This window comes from Hemicordylus capensis, chromosome 4 (genome assembly GCF_027244095.1).
Source record: "Hemicordylus capensis ecotype Gifberg chromosome 4, rHemCap1.1.pri, whole genome shotgun sequence".
Classification (NCBI taxonomy): domain Eukaryota; kingdom Metazoa; phylum Chordata; class Lepidosauria; order Squamata; family Cordylidae; genus Hemicordylus; species Hemicordylus capensis.
Window position 1 is genome coordinate 277,557,402 of NC_069660.1, and position 21,839 is coordinate 277,579,240.

The 21,839-nt window shown below is 42.2% G+C and overlaps 1 protein-coding gene across 1 annotated transcript; it reads left to right on the forward strand.

The window, feature by feature from the left end:
* The first annotated feature begins 1,016 nt into the window (after positions 1 to 1,016).
* CA2 (carbonic anhydrase 2) lies at positions 1,017 to 21,045 on the forward strand. Its single transcript, XM_053248594.1, has 7 exons — positions 1,017 to 1,725; positions 3,349 to 3,546; positions 13,874 to 13,992; positions 15,829 to 15,921; positions 17,132 to 17,194; positions 19,155 to 19,310; positions 19,945 to 21,045. Exons 1-7 carry the CDS (start codon positions 1,692 to 1,694, stop codon positions 20,065 to 20,067), a joined length of 786 nt encoding a protein of 261 aa, XP_053104569.1. The 5' UTR covers positions 1,017 to 1,691; the 3' UTR covers positions 20,068 to 21,045.
* The last annotated feature ends 794 nt before the right edge of the window (positions 21,046 to 21,839 follow it).

Consider the following 21,839-nt stretch of genomic DNA (forward strand, 5'->3'; position numbering starts at 1 on the left):
TCATACTGTGCTGGAGGAGGCAATGGTAAACCCCTCCTGTATACTACCAAAGAAAACCACAGGGCTCTATGGGTGCCAGGGGTCGAAATAGATTTGAGGGCACACTTTACCTTTACCAAGTTCCTAAACACATCTGTCACTGGCAATTGCACTACAGCTTGGGGGTGGAGTGTTGCCCAACAGAAGTTGCCTCCTATAGGGATGACCTGCCATGACCAACCCTTAGGCAATACAAGGATGGGGAAGGAAGTCCGGGAAGATACCCAAAGTGTTTCCTCCAACATGCACTGCTGCAACACTGGCTTATCTCAGATATTCCAACTGCCCTGCCTCTTTTTGCCTGCCTTCAAACAAAATCACACATTGTAAGGCAAGCTGCATGTGACATTCGCCCAAGAGGCTTAAAGTGTCCTCAGGGAGAGGCAAACAATACCACGGGAGAGGGGGGGGGGACGGACCAGGGGATACTGGCTTCTCTTTCAGCCAGAAAAATTCCTGTTTTAATAAAAAAGCTCTCGTGCTTTAAATGGAAAAATGTAACACATCTCGCTTTATTTCTTTTTTTAAAAAAGATCTTCGGTGGGGCAAATCAGTGCTCCAGGTGAGCCCTGATCCCCTCCCCCTTAGATATTTACCTTCACGGCCACCAAGAGCGAAGCAGGCGAAAGGAGCCCATGCACCCTGATGGAGGGCCCGAGGGGGTCGCTGAAGGGCACGGGCGGCTGACCAGCTTGTACTCCTATGCCCTAGTCCGAGGCCACTCCAGGGCGCGGGGCTTTCCAGTGTCCCTGACTGATCTCTGGCGATGGTGCTGAGGACGGGGCGGGGGGCACCCGGTAGCCGCGACCCGGGCTGTCTCGTTCCCGGCCTCCCCCCACCGCAGAGCAGCAGCAACCCCGCAAGCCGCCCCATCGGCCCCCAGCCCCCCACCGCCGCGTGCGGGCACGTTCCAAGGTCACTCCCGCGAGGGCTTTTCCCGCCTTCCGGAGGAATGAGGCTCCAGCGCGTGGGACTGGGGCTGGCTGCGTGGCGCGCGACTTCTTCCCGGCAGCCAGAGCCGGCGCGGCTGCCAAGAGCCAGGCGGAAGGCCCCGAAGAAGCAGCGGCGGCAGCTCCGTAGCTCGCGCTCTAAGCCTCCCGCTCCGCCGCATCCCCAGCGAGTTCCTTCTCCTGACTGCTCCGTCCTCCTCTCGGCGGGCGGGCCTGAACCCTCCACCCCAGCCCCCTCCTGAAGCAGCAGCCGCCGCAACCTGCGCCTGGCTCTCGCGCTTGCCTGTGCCAGGCTCCGGCTCCGAGTGACGCCGCGCGGTGGTGGCTGTTGCCGCTTACGGTGACGGAATAGGGGCCCCAGCAACAGAAGCGGCGGCTCCCGGGAGCGCACAAGAGGACCGCGCGCTGCCTGCCTGCGCCCTGCCTGCTCGCCCGCCCCCGTCTCCCCGCCCCCCGGCCGGCTCGGAGTGCGGCGCGGCTCCGCTGGGAGCCTCCGCCTCCTCCTCCTCCTCCTCCTCCTGCCCCCACCCTCGCCTCGGCGATGTCCGCGAGGGGCATGGAGTTGGCCGAAGCCTATAAAAGCCCCTGACAAGCACCCGGGCTGCGCCGCCACCTCCGGGCAAGCAAGCACGAACCGAGCAAGAGACCGGCACAGCGCCAGCCACAGCCGCGGAGCCCAGGCACAGCTGAACCATCACCACCATGTCCCATCAGTGGGGCTACGGCCAGGACAACGGTGAGTCCCTCCCGCGGACGGAGGGTCGTCTGCCCACCCCGACCCACAGGCGGGTCTCCTCGGACGTGACCCCGCCGGGCTGCTGCCTGCTTGACAGCTCCGCAGAGGCGCCCTGCGAGCGGAGGCACTGGCGAGCCCCGGGGAGGCACCTGCTGCTGCAATCCCGCAGAGGATCGCGCTCTGCCCGCCGCCGCCGCTCAGGCTGCCGGAGCTGGCGGCGCTGCTGCTGCTCTTTGGCTCCCTGCTGCGCTCAGATCGGAGGAGCTGCGGTAACTTCGAGGCGGGCTGCTAGAAGCTGCTGCGCTTGAGCGGGGTTGCAGCCCCGGAGCAGGGAACGACCCCGTTCCCTGCGCATTAACTCCTGCGAGTTAACTGCGCATTAACTTGTGCGGAGTAGAGGAGGCTGTATTTGGTCCTGCTTTTTTTGAGCCGGACTGGGAACGGCTAAGGAGCGCTCTCAGGTGGGAACCATCCTAGCAGCGGGAAACCTCTGGGGGGCGAAGAGAGACACGGGGAGCAGAGACTCCACATCCCTGATCCGGAGGTCTGAGATACTAGTGGTGGGGAGCTGTGCAGATTCCTCTCACCTGGACTTCCACTGTGCCCTGCTGGCTCTCCCCACTAGGCTCTCCATCTGGTCTTTCACTGTAAACTGCCCGACTGAGTCTTTTAGGGTGCCTTGCAGATTCTGTTGGTGTTAACATGGAGTCCTTTCTTCTCTAGCCCCCATCAGCATACTGGGGTGCCTGTGACTGGAGCGTGCTATGTCTCCACCAAGTGTGGCATTTCTTGGCACCCTTGGGGGGGGGATCCTAGGGGCAAGTTCCAGTATATGTTGGAGCTGTCTGCAGCTGTGAAATCCATGGAAAATGGTGGGAGACTGCCAGCTTTTGATCCAGTTCAGTGCTCTTCAAGGTGGATGCTGCTGCTGGTCAAACCTGTGGAGGTGTGTGCATGTGTGAGCCCTCCTTGCCAATGTAGTATTATCAGACTCCCTTTCTTGAGACATCTAATTCACCTGAGAGGAACTCCCTGATCCAACAACATGCAATCCTCCTTGCACATCCTTTGCATCAAGCCTGAGATCTCTAGGAGTTTCTTAATTGACCTTCCCCATGGCCACCGTGGAGAGAGGCAAATAGGCTGGCATGTTCCTTTCTGATACCATTCTGTGGATGGAATCTCTAGACCTGTAGCTCAGTGGCAGAACATCTGCTTAGCATGCAGAAGATCCTAGGTCCTATCCCCAGAAGCATTTCCAGGTAGGGCTGAGAAAAATTCCTGCCTGAAGCCTTGGAGAGCCACTAGCAGGCAGAGTAGACAATCCTGAGCTATATGGACCAGTGGTCTGACTCAGTAGGGAGCTTTCTATGTTCCTAAACCTGTGCAGTCCTGGATCCAAGCATATACTGCCCGTTCCTTGGGTGACCCGTCCCTTTTCGGTAGCTAAAGCTTCTAATTCCCGCTGGCCAAGATCACTTCATCCTTGCATCCAATATTGATGAGGCAAATGTTACAGCCTCCCAGCTGCACTTAAGACATTAAGGCCTCCACTGCGTTTGATATCAGCCACTCACCTGCCATCTGTGCTGGTGTTTCACTTGTGCTGACTTCTCTTTCTAGGACCTGCACACTGGCATAAGGATTGCCCCATCGCCAATGGAGAACGGCAGTCACCAATTGACATCCAGCACACTTTGGCCAAGTATGACTCCTCACTGAAACCCCTGGACATCACTTATGACCCATCTGCAGCCAAAAGCATTGTCAACAATGGGCACTCCTTCAATGTAGAGTTTGATGACTCTGCTGATAAATGCGGTTAGTATTCAGGGTACTTGCTCATTTGGGGGCTCCTTCTTTAAACTTGAGCATTTGAAGAGAGGTGGGGAACTAAAGAGGACAGGAGAGGTATTGTAGCAGAGGTTAGTTGTAATTTTCCAATTAGGTATTTCACTAAGTGTCATTTGACCATAATATAAGGAAATGTGAGCCCATCTATATTTATTTGGGTGTTTTCCCTTTCCTATATTGAAGACTCTGAGTAAATTATCACTTATGGAATATAAGTTAATTTCCCAAATAGCAATCTAAAATATCAGGATGAAAACTCACATAATTTTTTTTAAAAGGTAAAACACTCTCCCCCACCCCGCTGTCCCTTTCAATGCCTACAGTGTGAATAGAATTATCCTTCAAACACTTTTGTTGTTTTTAGCTTTTCCTTTCTCTCCCTTTAGCCAAACATGAGTTAATTTGCCAGACATGATTTCAGGAAGTGCAATTTAGATGATGCAGACTAATTTATGTTTGAGTAACTGAGGATCTTGCCATTATGCTGTGTGGTTTGAGTGTGTAAGCTTCATATCATTCCTAGCTCTACATTTCTATATTTTTCCTCTTGTAAAATATGCAGAGTTATCTGGTAAGTACTGATATCAGTAGAATGCATCTGGCTGAGAGTCGGCGACAGAACAGAGAAAGGCAAAAAGGGGCCAGAGACGATCAGTGTCCAAATGCAGAATTCAGTGTTCTATTGTGGAGCTCCGGGTATTTTTTATTTTTTTAAAGTTCTTTCCCAGAGTTAGAGCACCTGCCTGTTGGAGTTCTGAGGAATGTTGATGTGTGAAATATATGCTGCATGTATAGTGTCCTTTGGAGCTGGAGGAGGGGAAGACAGTTCTTTAAGACAAGAGGCACCTGATATTCAAGAAGATGTGGCATGCCTAGGTTATCCCAGGGGAGTGGGGCTATGCGTAGGCATCAGGTTGCAGTTCTCTCCTTTTAGCAACCTTTGAGTTTTTCAGTAAAGGCAGCAGTACTTTCATTCTGCATCCCCACACAGTTCACCGAGGGCTAGTTAGTCATCCTTTTCAGCAGCGTGTTCTGCACACAGTAATGCCAAATTAAAAACCTCAAATTGTGAGCCCCTATTCCTATGAGGATTGTGTGATCACACAATGCTAATGTTCAAGGCTACTCTTGTGAGCAGGAGTTTGAAGAAGGCTTGCTTTATAATCACTGCAATTTGTCAGTCAGCTGCCTGTGCAGCAATTCTCGCCCAGCTACAGTGAATGTGGATCAGCTTTTAGATGTATCATGTAGGAAATGTGCCACTGTAAAAACAGAAGCTGCTGTTTTCTCTAGACACTGCCTGATTTGACTTGCTTGAGCAAGTGTCCTCTATTTGTCCATGTTGGCAATGTCATTGAAGGGACACATTCAAAGAGCCTGCCTAGAATACCTTTGTCTTGTGAGCTTCCCAAATAGTATTGCAGACAACCATGTCAAAGGCTGAAATCCAAAGCCTACTTCTTTAGACTTTTAATAGGGCTACTCTGGGGGTGAAATGCTTGGTGGACTGCAGCCAAAGTGTACTTAAGCTGCAATACCCCTTTCCACTGTCTGTGCTCACTAGAAAAATAAAACCATATTAAATGTAGAGCTAAATGCAGAGAATTTTTTTAAAAGCTGGGATAGCTTTAAAAACTGCTTCCTTAGTTTTTGATTGCCTGCAGTACCTAGAGGCTGAAGCCAAAATAAATTAAATGCATGCAGCACTATGTACTAAGGTCCTTTTTCGTGAAGCTGAACAAGAAGATATACCAGCGATGAAATACACTTTGCACTGTTCCAAAGACAAACTTCAAAATGATCTATTTAATGCGTAAAAGATATTAAGATAACTTACAGATTTCCCCCACAAAACATGTAAGCTAAAACAAAACAGAGCAAATGTTTTAGTCCTCAGTGCTCCATTTAGCATGCCAGCTGAAGGCACTTAAATACAGAGGTATCAGCCAAAATGTTTGCTCAGTTTTGTTTTAGCTTACGTGTTTTGTGTCAAAATCTTAAGTTATTTTAATATCTTTTATGCATTAAAGAGGTCATTTTGAAGTTTGTCTTTGAAGCTGAACAGTATAAATAAGACAATGAAAACTAGATGCAAAACATCAATAGCAGAGACAGATTCTGTATGCAGAGTAGAATTTGCATGTTGCATTCCCTCAGTCTTTAGACTTATCCTGTTCTGTGTTTGTGCAGGCATACTCACATGGGTAGGATTTTTCACTAACATTCTGTACCCCGAATTATTTGATTGGAATGAATTGTTCAAACTGCATATATATTTATTATTATTATTATTATACTTTGATTGCAAAATTATAGGTTATTCAAAATAGCTAAAACCTTTAGTAGAAAGTCCCTTCCTCCTCATCATGTGGACTGGAAATTTGCTCTTAAGTAAAGCAGATGCTGTTCAGAATTCTGTAGGCACTAACCAATTCTGCACCAATAAGCATACTCTACAATTTATAGTGGGGCTGTGACCATACAACAAAGTTCCCTTGATCCATGCCCCTTAGTTTGCAATACTGAGCCTCTCTCTCTCTTCAGCTAGATTAAGTCAGTGGGGGCTGTGAGTATATAATACCTCTAAAAATCTGATTAACATATCTAGCTGTTAAAAGGTTGTTGCCCAACTTTGTCTATACACAATCCCTCTGAAAAAGCAAGCTGAATGGACATGATAGTTATCAGACATGTCCTTTGGAAAAGTGGCTCAGTCAGAAAAGTGGCTCAGTCAACCACATATAACACAGGCATTGAACATTTTGATTCTGCAGTAGTGAGCCAGTCTCAGGCAGCTACAACTTGTGGAGAGAGGGAGGACAGGGCTGGAGAGGAAGTGCTTGGAGCCGCTCAGTAATTCATCTGTTGAGTTACTGAGCTGCTCCAAGCACTTCATCTCCAGCCCTGTCCTCCCACTCTCCCCAAGCTGCAGAGGGGAGGGGGCCTTAAGCCATAGAGATGTAGATATAGATTCCCAGCTGCTGCTGCCTTTATTTTTTGTGAGGCATTTTACCACCACAATGCAGAAAATTTACCTGCATGCACACATGAGTATATCAAGGGGAAAATCTAAAGCCCAATTAAAGAATATATATAGCCCAGCAGGATAATATATGCTTTGAATGGTTTCTGGTTCAGTCCCTAACATCTCCAGTTGAAAGAACTCATGGTGTAGTTACTGCAGTTAACTTGGATAGTTATTGCTAGTTGAAGAAGAAGAAGACCATCTTGGGCTAAAAGTACCAGTGGCTTACTCACTGTAAATCAGATTCATATCTAGTTGTGAAATTAGTTGGCTATTGTTTATATATATCACAAATCATCAGCTGCCTCCATTGCATTTCTTGGACTACTATAAACAGTCTTCCAGTGCTGCATGACACATTTTATTTGCTTAGTAAAGTTTAGTAGAAGATGAGGTTTTTAAAAGTATAGTTGCATCCTTGGTTAAGGATGTATGCTATCCAGTTTAACTTGTTTACATTTTCATAGGGTAGAGAAAACCCTATGAAACGCCTGCCTGTGGCTTCCAGCGGCATCTGGTGGGGCACTGTGTGAAACAGGATGCTGAACTAGATGGGCCTTGGGCCTGATCCAGCAGGGCTGTTCTTATGTTCTTAAACCTAAGGAATCAATACACCAAAAATGACTGACATTATATCTAGTGTTTCATATATATATAATATGCATGATATTGCCTTATAAAATGCTAAACTACAAGTTGTTAACCTTGTTTCTTAGGATATAATAATCAAAGAGGAATCCTGCTTATCCGAAAAAGGTGCTACACACACACACACACACACTCTACCTAACAATATATATTTACACACGTGTGTGTGTGTGTATAGTCTGGGAAACATACCAGTGGGGATTCAAACCAGCAACCTCTTGTTCCCTTGGGCAAGTTACTTCCCTGCTGCGCCATTAGGCGGCCAGTTTACCTGCTTCTAAATTCAACTCACCTCTCCCCAGGCTTTTCTCCTCAATCACCTGGAAATTGATATCTAACTCTAGATCTCTAAATGGACAAGTGTCTATAATCCATATACCAGTTCCTTTCGAATCTCACAAAAAGGCCATTCATGTTGTCTGCTGGACTACTCCAGAGGTGTGTTCCAAAGTGTGTGGCTTGTAGAGTGCACTCAGAACTGTTTATTAATAGAGCATTGTGTTTGGTACTAGTCAATAGATTCAGTCTTTCACTCTTCTTAATACAAATGTTTGTACCTATTTAAATTTAAGAGTTTAAAAGCCTTATATGATAAAATTCCCATTCTACCACAATTACAAAGACACAGCAGGGAATAGTGAGCACAACTCCATAGGAGAAGGAGAGGACGTTTAAAAACAATAATTTAAAGGGAGCATTTATAACTTGTTTGGAGCCCTGCTGGCTAATATGTACTCCCTAGTAAAAATGTGCAAAATTATTCTCATAGCACCTGCTTCTGGAAACAAAACATCAGTTACCTGTGAATTTGTTTTATGATGGTTGCATAAACTGATCTAGAGTTTAGCTGTAGATGCCATGGCATTTTATAAACCAGTTAAAAGCTTTTATCATAAAGTAAATATAAAATCTTTCCTTTTAGCACACCTTTATGTTAAATGTCCTTTTTAGAAAGATAGTGTTTTAGAAGCAGAAAAAATGTTGAAAGCCATGGTCTACAGTTTCATAGATATGAGTAATCTTTCACGGAGGGTCAATAATAAAATATGAATTATACCACCACCTCTTTGAAATTGGCACGCCTATAATATATACATTATAATATAATAATGTATATATAATAATATATATAATAATATAATATAATAATGTGAAGATGAATTATAATGCTATTCTAAAATATTATTTATTATTGTATACTATATTATTGTTGTTGTTATTAATAATAATAATAATAATAATAATAATAATAATAATAATAATTCAATTTCTATACCACCCTTCCAAAAATGCCTCAGGGCGGTTTACACAGAGAAATAATAAATAAATAAGATGGGGACAGGGATCCTTCTTATTTATTTATTATTTCTCTGTGTAAACCGCCCTGAGCCATTTTTGGAAGGGCGGTAAGGAAATTGAATTATTATTATTATTATTATTAACAACAACAACAACAACAACAACAACAACAATATAGTATAATATAATAAATAATATTTGAGAATAGCATTATAATTCATCTTCACAGCAAGTCTGCAAATTGGGAACTTTAAAATTTCATGTATTTTTCAACTGAAAGTTATCAGTGTATGAAAACAAAACCGATCATTTGCTGCAACATGGAATGAGGTGGGTGGGTGGGAGTCAAAGCTGAACTTATTGGTCGCTGCAATCTATGCAGTATATTGGGTGGGGGAATGTTCCACCCCGCAAACTGTAAGTTATAGTATCAGCTGCCTTGAGGGCAAAAATGGTCCAGTGAGCAGTCTACTTGCATGACCCACATACTATGGTAGTCACAAACTCACACAAGCTCACAGCAACCCTTCTGAGAAAAGGACAATTGCTAGTCACATTTGCAGTTTTACTTTTCATGGAAAGGAAGCCAGAATCCCTTGAGATTTTGAAGCTGCCACATTAAATTGCTCACACAAGTAGACGGGGTCACATGAGAAGTTTTTAAAGGGCAAGCCAGCTGCTGATGTATCATCAGAACTCTGTGTCTGAAGTTACAATCTGTTGTCCTATAGTACTTAACCGGGGTTCTTGAAAACTGTACTTGTTCTTACATGTACAGCTGCATCTTCGGTTCCATTTCTTAGTCATGCTGTATGTAATTAAAAACAAATCTTATCAGAAATTGCTATGATGGTACATTGTTACATCTGACAGCTGACCTAGTTATGGGGATAATGTTAAGACAAATATGGTGTCAGTCCATAATATATGGGAGTAACACTACTGAAATCAGTCTACCGAAAATATCAATAATTTCCTGCAGTAGATCAGTGGAACTGTCCAGGAGTGTATGAATTGCAGATTATATACAGAAAAAATGCATTTACTTTATTTTGAAAAGCCGGAGAAGGCTTAGAGACCACTTAGATCTTATGTAGATGGATTATGCAGGCCTACCCAGTAGTTGTATGGATTAATTAATTTATGTTTTATTAATTTTTGCATTGGTTGAATTCCTTTCAGAGTAAAAGAACAGTTTCCGAAGCATTTTTCTCCTAATATTAATGTACTTCGCTCACAATTTTATTAATATCCCATCGGGCTATTTATTAATATTCAACATTATACTTATTATTAATGCACAGTATTTAAGGGGTTAAAGCATGCCAAAAATATTAACTCTCATTTCCAGACACCTCTTCTTGTTCTGAAGCAGTCAGCTGGAAACCTTGATAAGCAGGAGATATGTTTTGGAGTGATAACGCAGAAATTATAAAACAACTCCCCAAGTATCCTATACTGACCACACACAGTGCCTATTTGCCAACAGTTAAGCCCCACCCTGACTGTACTGAACCTTATGATGCAACCTGTCAGGGTCAACTGAGGAGAGCCCACTCTTCTTTGGGGCATTTTTTTCAGCATGTTCTTGAAAATTTTCCACATTTTTAATAGTGTGAGCCTGCATGTATTAGGCTTCTGTGAATATAAACAGGTGCTTTGCCTGGGGTGGAGGGAATGATGGGACACACAGGGAGATACAGCCTTACCTTTTAAAGGTAAGAATTGCCCAGAATGTTTCATCAGTTGACTAGTCTCAATTTTCCTTTCCATTTGTATTTTTTATTAGTTGAATTTTTTGAATTCTGAATGCTTGTATTTAAAAAAAAAATCATTTGGCTGAACTTTTTTTTCTTATGTAAGAAACATTGAATACTAAAATATTTTCCACTGAGAGTATAATTCCAAGCCTACTTACTTGAAGTAAGTCTGACTACAATCAATGGGACTTACTTCTGAATAAATACAGCTAGGGCGGGAGGTATGATAACTATATAACCCTTGAATTACTGAGAACGTTATTAGTGTTGCTTTACATGTCATAGTTTTCTACACAGCTGTCACTTTTGTGTAAGCAAGTGACATGTTGACTACATCTGTACCATCACATATGATGTACATCTGTTATGTGTTTCTACAAACATCTGATTGTGCAGTCACAAGGGGAAGCCATGGCTAACTGTGACTTTCCCATGAAGAAATGCTTAAGCATTAAGCACTTCACCATGATAGCATACATACAGGATTTGTTTGTGGTGTACATGATACAAACATAGAAAACTGATGCATATGAAGTGGCCCTAAGTCACTTGTGTCATGTAAGGGCTTGGGATACCCAGGAAACTTTGTGTGTCCTTAAACAGGAATGGGCTTTCCTCACTTATTCAGGCAGCTTTCAAGAGTTCATTCAGGACAAGTCATAATCACTGGCAAACTACAGCATTGTGTGTAAATAAGGGACGTGTGGGAAAAATTGATGAGGCTTCCTTCCCCTCCCCTTATCTCTTAAGTTACACCTTAAGTTACACCTTTTAGCCCTTATCGGTGTCCCCAACCAACTTCTCCCAGGGCGGCAAACTGCTGCTTATCTGGGGTGGGGGGTGGGGGATGGACTGCCAACATGTTTTTTAGAGTCAAAGATATTGCAGAAGCTGCTAACCTGTTCTATATTTTCTGAACCAGGGAGCTTGCATAACCATTCAGAATCTGAGGTTCTCTCTGTAATCATTCAAAACCAAATGTTTATCTGAATCTTGAAAGCATGGTTGTGGGAGACAACACGTTTCTTTAAAACACTCTCCCAAAATATGACATTCTGGCCCATAATATAGTCTGTGATTGGAACTCACCCTGAGTGAACTCGTCAATAATGGCCTGTGGGTTAGTCCAGGACAACATAACCTAATCCTTTGCAATCCTTATTAGTTTGTCTCATCTCAGTAGAAGCATGAGATATTTTTGGAAAATTCTGTTTTTTCCCTATCCTCTTACAATTCTAATTTCTAGCCATACACATATGCATGTGTGCAAATGAACTACATGCGTATTTTATACAGTAAGCCATTGTATGTAATATTTGAATCAATATTCATGGCAAGGTCATTTTATCAATAAAAACTTCAACAGAAGTATTTTCCTTTTCTTTACTCTTGGTAGACAGTATGTCGAATGGGTATGTCAATATGTCATTCCCGTGTTTGAACTGTACCTCAGGGCAATCTTATAATTCAGTCACCAGTGTGAATTTTCATATTTATTTATTTATTTATTTTGCTGCAAGGAAAGCTTTCCCTTTTATAAGATTTTGGAGTGTATCATTTTATAGTGAGAACACCCAGAGGAAATAATAAGGCAGTCACAGATGTCTCAATCCAGCAAACTTCAGATGGACTAGGTGTGCAACAGAATCCTGAGCAGGGAAAACAAGGTTGCATCCTGCATTGGCAAACTTAAGTGTATCTTCATCCATTGCATTATTTGGATCCCTGTGTGGGTACCCTGTTGTGAATGCTTACAAGTGCAATAGTGTTGTACATACACTTTTTGTACTTGGTATTCTGTAGATATAGGCAGTCTCTGGCATTCCTAGTAGGGTTTATAATAAAGGTAACAGATTTTGTTCTCAGTGGCATGGAATCTTACATGATGTATTTTGGTCTAATGTGGCTACTGTTTGGATGATCAAAAGATGATTTCAGTACTGGCTAGTTCTTATAAAAACTGAGTGTCATGAGCTGAGTAGCCAGAAGACATGCACTGCTTTGAAAGTCTTCATTGCTTGGCCAACGGTCCAGTGTTCTTGTTTATCTCATCTCAATGGAAAATACAAATCTTGGTTGTACAGATCAAATCCTGGTTGCACAGTTCACCCAGAGAATGCCACTGCATTAACTGGATTGACTGGATTAACTGATTAATCTGCATTAATTAATTAATTAATTAATTATCTGGATTAATTGACTTATTAACTGAATTCATACAACCAGAAGGATAAGGATGTAAACAGTAAATAAGCTTTCACATGAACTGATGCAAAAAGGTGTGTTCTCAGTTACTGAAAAACTTGAGTTCTTACCTTGAAGCACACCTGGAGTATCAAAACAATTCATGCATGAGAATACTCCTTATACTTTTATCAAATAGAAAAAGAAAAGAAAAATATGGTAGTTATCTCTGAAGAGTTTGAATTCCATTTGTTTACTTGCATATTAAAATATATGAATACATTCTTTTTAAGCAATGGCACAAGCAATTTTAAAAAAGCAGTACACAGTGCAATGTGGCTTCTACTGTAGTTCTTAAGATGTGAAAGAACACCTTTTAAAGGTGAAGAAATGAATTGCCAACAGATTTGTTTCTCAGGTCAGATTTAGTCTAAACCTCGTTCTTTGGCACTACAGTACTGAGATGTGGTAACATGTGTTAGTAGCTGCTTAATATAAAATAGCCAGACATGGCTGTTGAGTAACTAAGCCTGCTGAATTGGTGTTCATCCGTACTAATCTAATTGCTTTTTTTTTTAATGCAGTAGCAAGCATCAAATACGCTCATACTGGATTTCAGAATCTCAGAACATTTTTGTAAAGATTACACAGAACATTGTAATCTTTACAAAATCCTCACAAAATTCCTTCAAGGAACAAAACTGTAAATGGATTTGCGAAGGCAGCCTGACTATGCTTCTCTGCTGATTGGTTGAGACAATTCTGTATGTCACAGCAAGATCAGACAATGAGTTGTTTGTTTTATTACAGTCTTGAAGCAAATGAAGTCAGTTGGGCAATTTGTCATTGACTTCAATAGGATTAGGACTATATCTACTCCAGCAACTTAAGATCATTAATAAATTCATATTCTGGTAAGCACAAAAAGAAAACATGGTTCTGGGACACTTTAGAGTCCTTGAACATGGAACATATTCTTCTTCCATAAAATGGTGAATGGAAGGGTATAGAAATCGCTGCTTCCCCACTGCATCGGTTCAGTTAGTTGGAAAGTTCTGTTCAGCTGTGCTCTTGCTGCAAGTCTTACTCTGCAAGTCAGCCACTGAGATTAAGTCATAATGACTAACTTGATCTAGATGCTGTCCAGTGTCTTCAGGGTTGTTGTTTTTTTAATGCAACTGTTTTTCTTCCCATTCTTTGCTAGCCTAGTAGTGAAATTTTGAACACATCCCCAAATTAGGTTGTATTTAAAAAGAACCTGCAGGTTAAGAAGTCAGCATATGGAGCAACAAATAATGTTAGTGATTTCTAGTTTGAAAGCCTGAGTTCTCTCTTAATATTGGGGTTCAGGAACTAATATGACTGTTTTGACTTTCAGTGCTGGAAGGTGGCCCACTTGAGGGAACATACAAACTGATTCAGTTCCACATTCATTGGGGATCTTGTGAAGGCCAAGGATCTGAACACACTGTGGATGGTGTGAAATATGATGCTGAGGTAATACCTGTTTTTCATCTTCTAAGGCATGTTTATCTTAGCTGCTCGGGAAGATTCTTTACAATACTGGGCTTAAAAACAGATGGTAGGGATGGACACAAGCAAAACTATTTAATACTTGGTAGCAGAGGCAGAATTATTGATAGATTAAATATTTCTCCATCATATGAGCTTCCACTGATTAGTATGAGCCTTCTGGCACATTAGGATCATCCAGGGTGCTTTCCAGACTAGCTGCTCAACAGCAGCAAAATGCCTCTGTTGAGGCAAGTCCCATTCAAAATGTAAACAGCAGGGGGAGCAGTCTTGTGGAAACTAACAGCCAAAAACCCCAGCAACTTTCTTATGCTGGATATATGATGTCCTAGCTCTATATTGCAACGATTAAATTTGAAACAAGGCATTGGAAATGTGAATGGCACCCTGCTGTCTGCATAGGGACTGTGGTGTCACCACACAGGAAATGTGGAAGCTTCCAAGATATGACATGACCCCGTTGCAGGGTCTAATCTGGAAAGCGCCCAGGATGGTCCTGCTCCATATGCTAACTCTCCCCCATAAAATAAGATGATTTGAGGCAAGGAGCAGGACCTTTAAATAGTGACTCCAGTTTTTCCCTTCCCAAGGAAACTCACCATTGCTTGTTCTTGATTGCCCTTTGGACACAGGCTAAACAGTTTCATTTAAGCAAGTCCTTTGTTATAAGAGTTGAGTATAATCTGGCCCATTTTAATTGTGATATTTTACATATACATATTCTGTCTCTGTGTGTGTACATGCATATTTATTTATTTAAATATTTAGATATTATTTGTATAATCTTGAAAAATGTTCCGTTGCAGTATCACAATTATATCATCTAAATTCAGTATTTATATTTCATTATAAAAACCACAATGTTCCATCCAAGAGGGAAAGGTTTAAAAAAAAGAAAAACCCTGATGCATTAAATCAGTGAAAACAAGTGGTATCTATTTGTCAGAGTTCATACTACAAACAGGAACCAGTCATATTGAAATCTTTATATTATGGGCAGCATCCTCACTTGTACTTATACAAGTAGAAGATGTTCTACTCATGCAAGGGAGGAAAGGAACATCCTGCAATTCCTCCTTCCCTCTGCAGCCACCTGCACTCCCCAAAACATATGTGCTTAAGGGTCCCTCAGCCTTCAGGGGCACATTTTCAGTAGGCAATGGGGGCTGCAGAGAAAGGGGGGAATCAGCCAAAATTTCCCTTTGCATAAGTGGAACATCTTTGTCAGGATGTTACTCAATATGTGTAGATTGCTTCTGTCTAGCAACATAAGTTATACTACAATACTGTATGTGTATTATTTTAATGGTTGGAAGCTGCCAACAGTGGTGGGAGATAGATCTTTTAAACAAATTTGTTAAGAGTAAATCCTTGGAAGATAACTGAGTACAGTAGCTGCTCTTTCTGTAGCAGTTAGTTCCTTTTCCCCTTTTCCCAACATGAACTCAAGCCTTCTGGACTGAAGACATACATAATATATCAAGATCAACTCTAATTTGGTCAAATCCTAGTGTGCTAACAGCCACAGGAATTTATTGCAATATACACTGTTAGATTTGCCAGAATATATGGATTTAGGCTCCTGTTTGATCAACTGTGTAAGCCAGTGTGAGAGCACAGCATAAATAACTATATTTGCATTTCTCATTGCATGGAAAAGCAAATCAGTGGTCAAACAAGTTCTTAGCAGTTCTTTCTTTTAAAATCTTTTCAGTTGTTAATGTTTAATATATGACCTAGTCAATGCCTGAGAGCAGGCCTTTTAAACAAAGCATTTTTTTCTGCACCTCTTATTTCCAGCTTCATTTAGTTCACTGGAACACTAAGTATGAGAGTTTTGGTGAAGCTGTGAAGCATCCTGATGGCTTGGCAGTCGTGGGTGTATTTTTGAAGGTAAGTATCTTTATTCTGTCACTGCTGACTTTGCACAACATTTTGTCCAAGATGATTTACCCTTACACTATCAGGTGAATTAAAATCCACAGCTGTTCAAGGTGGCTTCATGGTAGTGTATTAGTGGTGTGCACGGAACCACGGAGGCGCGGTCCGGCACTGGGGGGGGTTCTTGCTTTAAGGGCGGGGGGTAGTACTTACCCCTCCCGCTGCTCTTCCCCCTCCGGCGCTGCAGTTAAAAGTGAAGTTTTGGGGGCAGCAGCATTCCTCCCTGCCGTCCCTGCCCCCGTCGTTGCCTGGAAGTAAAATACCAGCATGCATGCACCCGTCGCAGCATGCGCGCGCCCATCGCCGCTGTGCGCTCGCGCGTGCGCCACAACAAGCACCTGCATGCTGGTACTTTATTCTACTTCCAGGCAACGACGGGGACAGGGGCGGCAGGGAGGAACACTGCCACCCCCCAAACTTCACTTTTAACTGCAGCGCCGGAGGGGGAAGAGTGGCAGGAGGGGTAAGTACTACTCCCCCGCCATTAAAGCTAGACCCCGCCCCCCAGTGCCGAACCGCCGGACTGGCCAGGTTCTGAACCGGTTAGGAGGCCTCTAACATGGCCTCCGGACCGGTTCGTGCACACCACTATAGTGTATTTCCTTCATGTAAGTTCTGAACTATCAGCCTTCATATATGCACATTATTGAGATTCTGGTCTTAAGCATACTTAGAGCAGCTTCTTACACAATGGCTTGTCTGTACATTTTATACTCATGCATACATACATACATACATACATACATGAGTATAAAATGTGCACACACTGCATCATTAGGTTGCATAATGGTTTGATTTACTGCTTTCCCCTTTTAAAATACACAAAAGTGACAGCCATGAAAGCTTCCACCTGTTAAGGAGACATACCTCTATCCTTCAGAATGAGGTGGCATGTATTTGAGTATCTGAATATCTGCCCTTCCTTGGAGCTGCGTTCCATTGAAATAAATTAGATTTACCCCCATTCATGTGTATTTAAAACTAGATGGTAGGTTGCAAAATATTCAGCTTTAAAAACCCATGCTGACTAATTACTTGCCAAATTAAAGGAAAAGTCTAAATAAAAAGGATTTGGTGTTTTAAAAATGTTTCTTCAACCAGTAAATGTAAACGTAAATATGTACGCGCGCACACAGCTTAACTCTTCATAATATAATTACAGGTAGGAAGTGCCTGTCCTGGAATACAGAAAGTTGTTGATGCACTTGACTCCATTCAACACAAGGTAAAGCTTCTGTATCTATAGCAGCTAAGAATTATAGCACTGTAGGTGCTCTTGATCTCAGTGTACAAAATTGCAAGGAAAATGCTTTTCGTTTATTGGCTAGTTCTCACGATCAGTGTAATGCTAGTTTGATGGGAATAGAACATTCTCACCATGTGTGCACTCCCACAGAGGATGTCATGAGAACTCGGATTTCTGGTGGAGGGTGGTGGAACTGGCGCTGTGCCAACCTGACACTAAACTAACATGAAGCCAAGATCCGTAATCAAGAACTGAAGTTAGCTTCACTAGGGTGGTGTGGTGCCACCCTCAGATTCCTGAAAAAGTCTCAGTTCTCATGACATTCTTGTGGAAGCGAGTGGGGCGGGAATCTGATTCCCGTCAAACAAATGGCTTTCTTGTCAAACATTAGATTGATCATGAGAACCGGCCCTATATATGTTAGCTAGGCAATGACACCTTAATCCTCTTTACTGCTTAAGAGAGCTATAGTTAAACAAACTTGTAACTATGCTTTCACTTGTACTTCTGTTTCTCAGGTGTCTTGAGGGTTATTGTTCATTTGGGTTCCATGGGGGGGGGGGGAAACCAACATCTGTCTTGTTCACTGGCTTTGCATAGTTCCGCACACCATACCCTCTGACATTTCACAGATGAAAAGAGGGATGTGCTCAATTAAGGATTATACTGTCTGAGCCAACCACCTCCTCACACACATGCATTGCATATGAGAGGGGCTCTGCTCTGTATGGAGTGTGTGTGTGCGTGTGTTTTACTGTGCAGTTTATCTGCTGATTTAGAACCCAAGGGGATATGCAAAGGATGTATTTGAAAAACATCAACAGCGTACAAGATATGATTCCAAAAGGTTCAAAGTACACGTCTCTGCAGCTACAGGGTGTGAAATGCCATGCTGCACATGACATAGTGCCTTAGTGTTCATGTGTGCACATGTAGATGCATGTGTACAAGAAACAAGATACATCTTTTTCACATCACCGGATTAGCTTCTAGAATAGGGGGAGGGCATGGAAACATGGAGAACGATAGCTCTAGCAAGTCACAGTATTTTCAGCAGGCATTCCCCAAAAGGAAAGAATTAAGGACAAAAGAAGAATGACTTTCCAGGGATAGGGAGTAGAAAATAGGGTCTGTCCCTATGAAATAGGGACGTTTGGAGCCTATGACATACTCGCCATGTTCTGAAGAAGTATTTTCTCTCATTAGATGGTCCTTTTTAATGGTTACTGTCCCAGTGAGAGATCAGGTTAAGATGCAGCCAAATATCCACGACTGGGAAGGTTTCCACAACTTGGAGAACTGATGGCTTGGTTGAATCACCAGTTTCTGGTGCAACCTCCAGGAGTACTACTTCCAGTGTCGGGAAGGAAATGCTGACATTGGCCATGTCCAAACCCACCTATGTTGGCATATTCTACCCTACTTGCGGTTCCAAACCCGATATCAGTAACCTACTTCAAATCTAGGTTATAGATGGGCTCGGAACTGCAAGTAGGAAACAATGTCCCAACGTTGGTGGGTTCATATGGCATGCCCAATATTGGCATCTCCTTCCCAACACTGGGAATTAGGCTTCTGTCCATTCCAGGAACCAGCGGTTTAAGCCAAGCCACGGTTTTCCATGACATGTGAAGCTAGCCACTGCCTGTGATCTCAAGAGGCATATGTGAGCTTGAGGCTTGGTGAGAATCTGCACTCACCACTCCTCATGACTATGCAACTTTTGAATGCACAAGAGCTTGTTTCAGGCACTGGCAGCCCTTTCCCTCCCTGACCGCCGCCCATTCCAACAACTAGGCGCATTATTTTTGGCAAGAAATAAGGGACCTCCCTCAAAAATGAGATCAGTGTTATGTGTTACAAGATTGTGTTCATAACTACATACCCTCTAATCATACAGTAGATGAATTGTTTTATCAAACTGTTTAATCTGTTGTAGGGCAAACGGGCTGCCTTCACAAACTTTGATCCCATGGGCCTGCTTCCTGCATCCCGCCACTTCTGGACCTATCTAGGATCTCTGACCACTCCCCCTTTGCTTGAATGTGTCACCTGGATTGTTCTGAAGGACATTGTGCATGTCAGCAAGGAACAGGTGGGTTTTTTTGCAGCAACAGTTGTATTTGTCAGAAAACACAGTTTTTTGTTGGTTTGTTTCAACAGTAGTAAGATGTCTACGCTGAAATTGCAGCTTACTATAAGAAAAATAGTTACAGTGGGATGTTTTGGACTGTGGCAAATAAGGCCAAACCAGACTTGATGGAGAGACCCAGTTTGCTAATTAGCCGCACCATGGGGGTGGTTTCAAGATCAAGTGGTATAACCCTTCATTCCTATGTCCTTTCCCAAATGCAACCCCCCTCCTCAAATCTACTATTCGCTCTGCAGGAGAAAAGGACAGGGACAGCATTTGTACTTGTCTTCCCCACCCCTTAGCGCTAATATTCTGAAATAAAATGTCTTAAATCAAAATTGATCAAAAATCCAGAATGAAATTATTTGCACTGTGACCCTAAGATAAGCTAAAAACAGGTAGCTGAGATTTCAAACAACCCTTTGAAATCCGCAGAAAAGGCAAAAAGAGCACATATTTGGAAATTGCTCCCTACCCCTTCGTCAATTGTTATACAGACATGAGCTAATAAGCTATAGTCATGGGTTGCAATTCAGAGACTTCTGTTAGAAGCAGATCGATATTGATGCTCTCCTCTCTCTTCTCTCTCTTCCAGATGGACAAAATACGCTCCCTTTGCTTCAATGATGAGAATGAGCCCCAGTGCGCCATGGTTGACAACTGGCGTCCATGCCAGCCACTGAAGAGCAGGGAAGTTAGAGCCTCATTCATAAGCTGAGCCCATTAAATGTTGCTGTGTTCATGAGAGTTGAGTTCTTTCCGCTAAGCACAAATCAAACTACTGCCATACATGCACTGGCAACATCTCTTTTTTCCTAATGCTCTCTTTTTCATCCTATCAGCTTGTGAAGTTCTTACTAACAAAATGTGAATGGCCATAGACCAAGAGAAAAGCATTTATAAGCAGTGTGGGTGTGTGCGCAGTGTGTTTGCAGAGTAATGGGGAGGGGAGCAGAATCATGGTATGACGCCTGATGAGAATTGCTGTGATTGGTGCTGGTGTTATTAATAGGATTTCTTCCTTTGGCTAGTTGTCAAAGGGTAGGATGATAAGCAGCAGAAAAATAAGCCATTTTTAAAAAGTAACCTCATAGAACATATGATATTACCTTGCACTCAATAACTTGAATCTTTCATGGAAGCACAGGAATGCAGTCTAACAGCACAGTCCTATGTATGTTTACTCAGAAGTTAGTCCCATTGTATTCAGTGGCGTCTACTCCCAGGTAAATATGCTTAGGATTGCAGGCTAATATGGACATTTAAAATCTGATTTAGGATATTATCTTGTATCAGCATAGGCATTAAAATGCAAAATTATTATTGAGGATTACATGTCTTAGCTTTTAAAAAGTTTGAAGTGTAAATATTTTAATTGTTTTACAATTTTAGCCATAAATCTGAATCATGTCTTAATGCTAGTGTATTTTTTTAATTATACAATGTCTGTTAACTTAAATTAAGAACTGTTATTATGTGTAAAAATTGATACCATAGATATAATGCAGAGTATTATTCCATTTAAAGATGTCATAATTTAAATAAATTAATATTGTATTTTAGATACATTCTCTAATAAAAAAATATATATTTATGTTTATGTTTCTAGCTTCTTATTGCAATGGAAGGGGAAATAAATTATACATTCATGTGTGTACAATTTATTGCAATACAAAAATAAAATTCTTGAAATTTCTTTCAGACTGTGAAATAATTACAAAATTTGATTTAAAAATATGGGCCCATTCTGTACATTCTATTGGTTGAAATCAGTAGGGCTTACATGTCTGTAACAGTATATAATTGTAGAATGTGGCCCTAATCCTTGCTTATAACAGGAAGTTGTACGCAAGATTCCCCCCCCAGCTAAAAGGACACTGGTATCACTTGCTTTTGGGAATCTGATGCTAAATGAAGCTGTTGGAATCTTCTTTCTGAACCTGGAAACAAATGATTAATGTAGTCCAATTGGGTTCAGTATGAGAGTGTTATGTTTCACTGTGCAGCACATTTTGAATGTGAAGGATCTCATCTGAAACAATGATCTTTTCACAAAGGCCATTTGTTTTGGGAGGTTTTGCATCCATTAATCGCCATTGCCGAACTGGAATGATTGATTGTGATCAAGCAGAAGGTTTTTAAAATGTGTGTGCAGTTGCCTTTCCTGCTGAATCACCAAACCACTTTTAAAAACTCTGTGTTCTAAAAAGCAGTCTGGTATGGTGACTGTCAAACTGGTAACTGAAAAATAAAACCAGAACACTTACAATCACATAGATCAAAGAAGTTGACTTCACTGGTTTAAGTGATGGATGTTATTTTAAACATTGGTGGACAAAATGCATAAGTCACATCAGCCTTTTAATGTTATGTTTTTGCAGTTGCACCAGAGCAAATTTGTGAAAACAGGAAAATTGTGCACAGAAGTTGTGCAAGAGTACTCCCATGGGGGGGAGGGGAGGATTTACTCTTGAGTAGCTCCTGTTGTAC

What these genes read in the sequence shown, in the direction of transcription:
- CA2 (XM_053248594.1), top strand. Translation starts at nt 1,692, where the DNA reads ATGTCCCATCAGTGGGGCTACGGCCAGGACAACG. An exon ending in GGGCTACGGCCAGGACAACG is followed by an intron (nt 1,726 to 3,348) that starts GTGAGTCCCTCC and finishes TTCTCTTTCTAG; the next exon opens with GACCTGCACACTGGCATAAG. An exon ending in GTGTGAAATATGATGCTGAG is followed by an intron (nt 13,993 to 15,828) that starts GTAATACCTGTT and finishes TCTTATTTCCAG; the next exon opens with CTTCATTTAGTTCACTGGAA.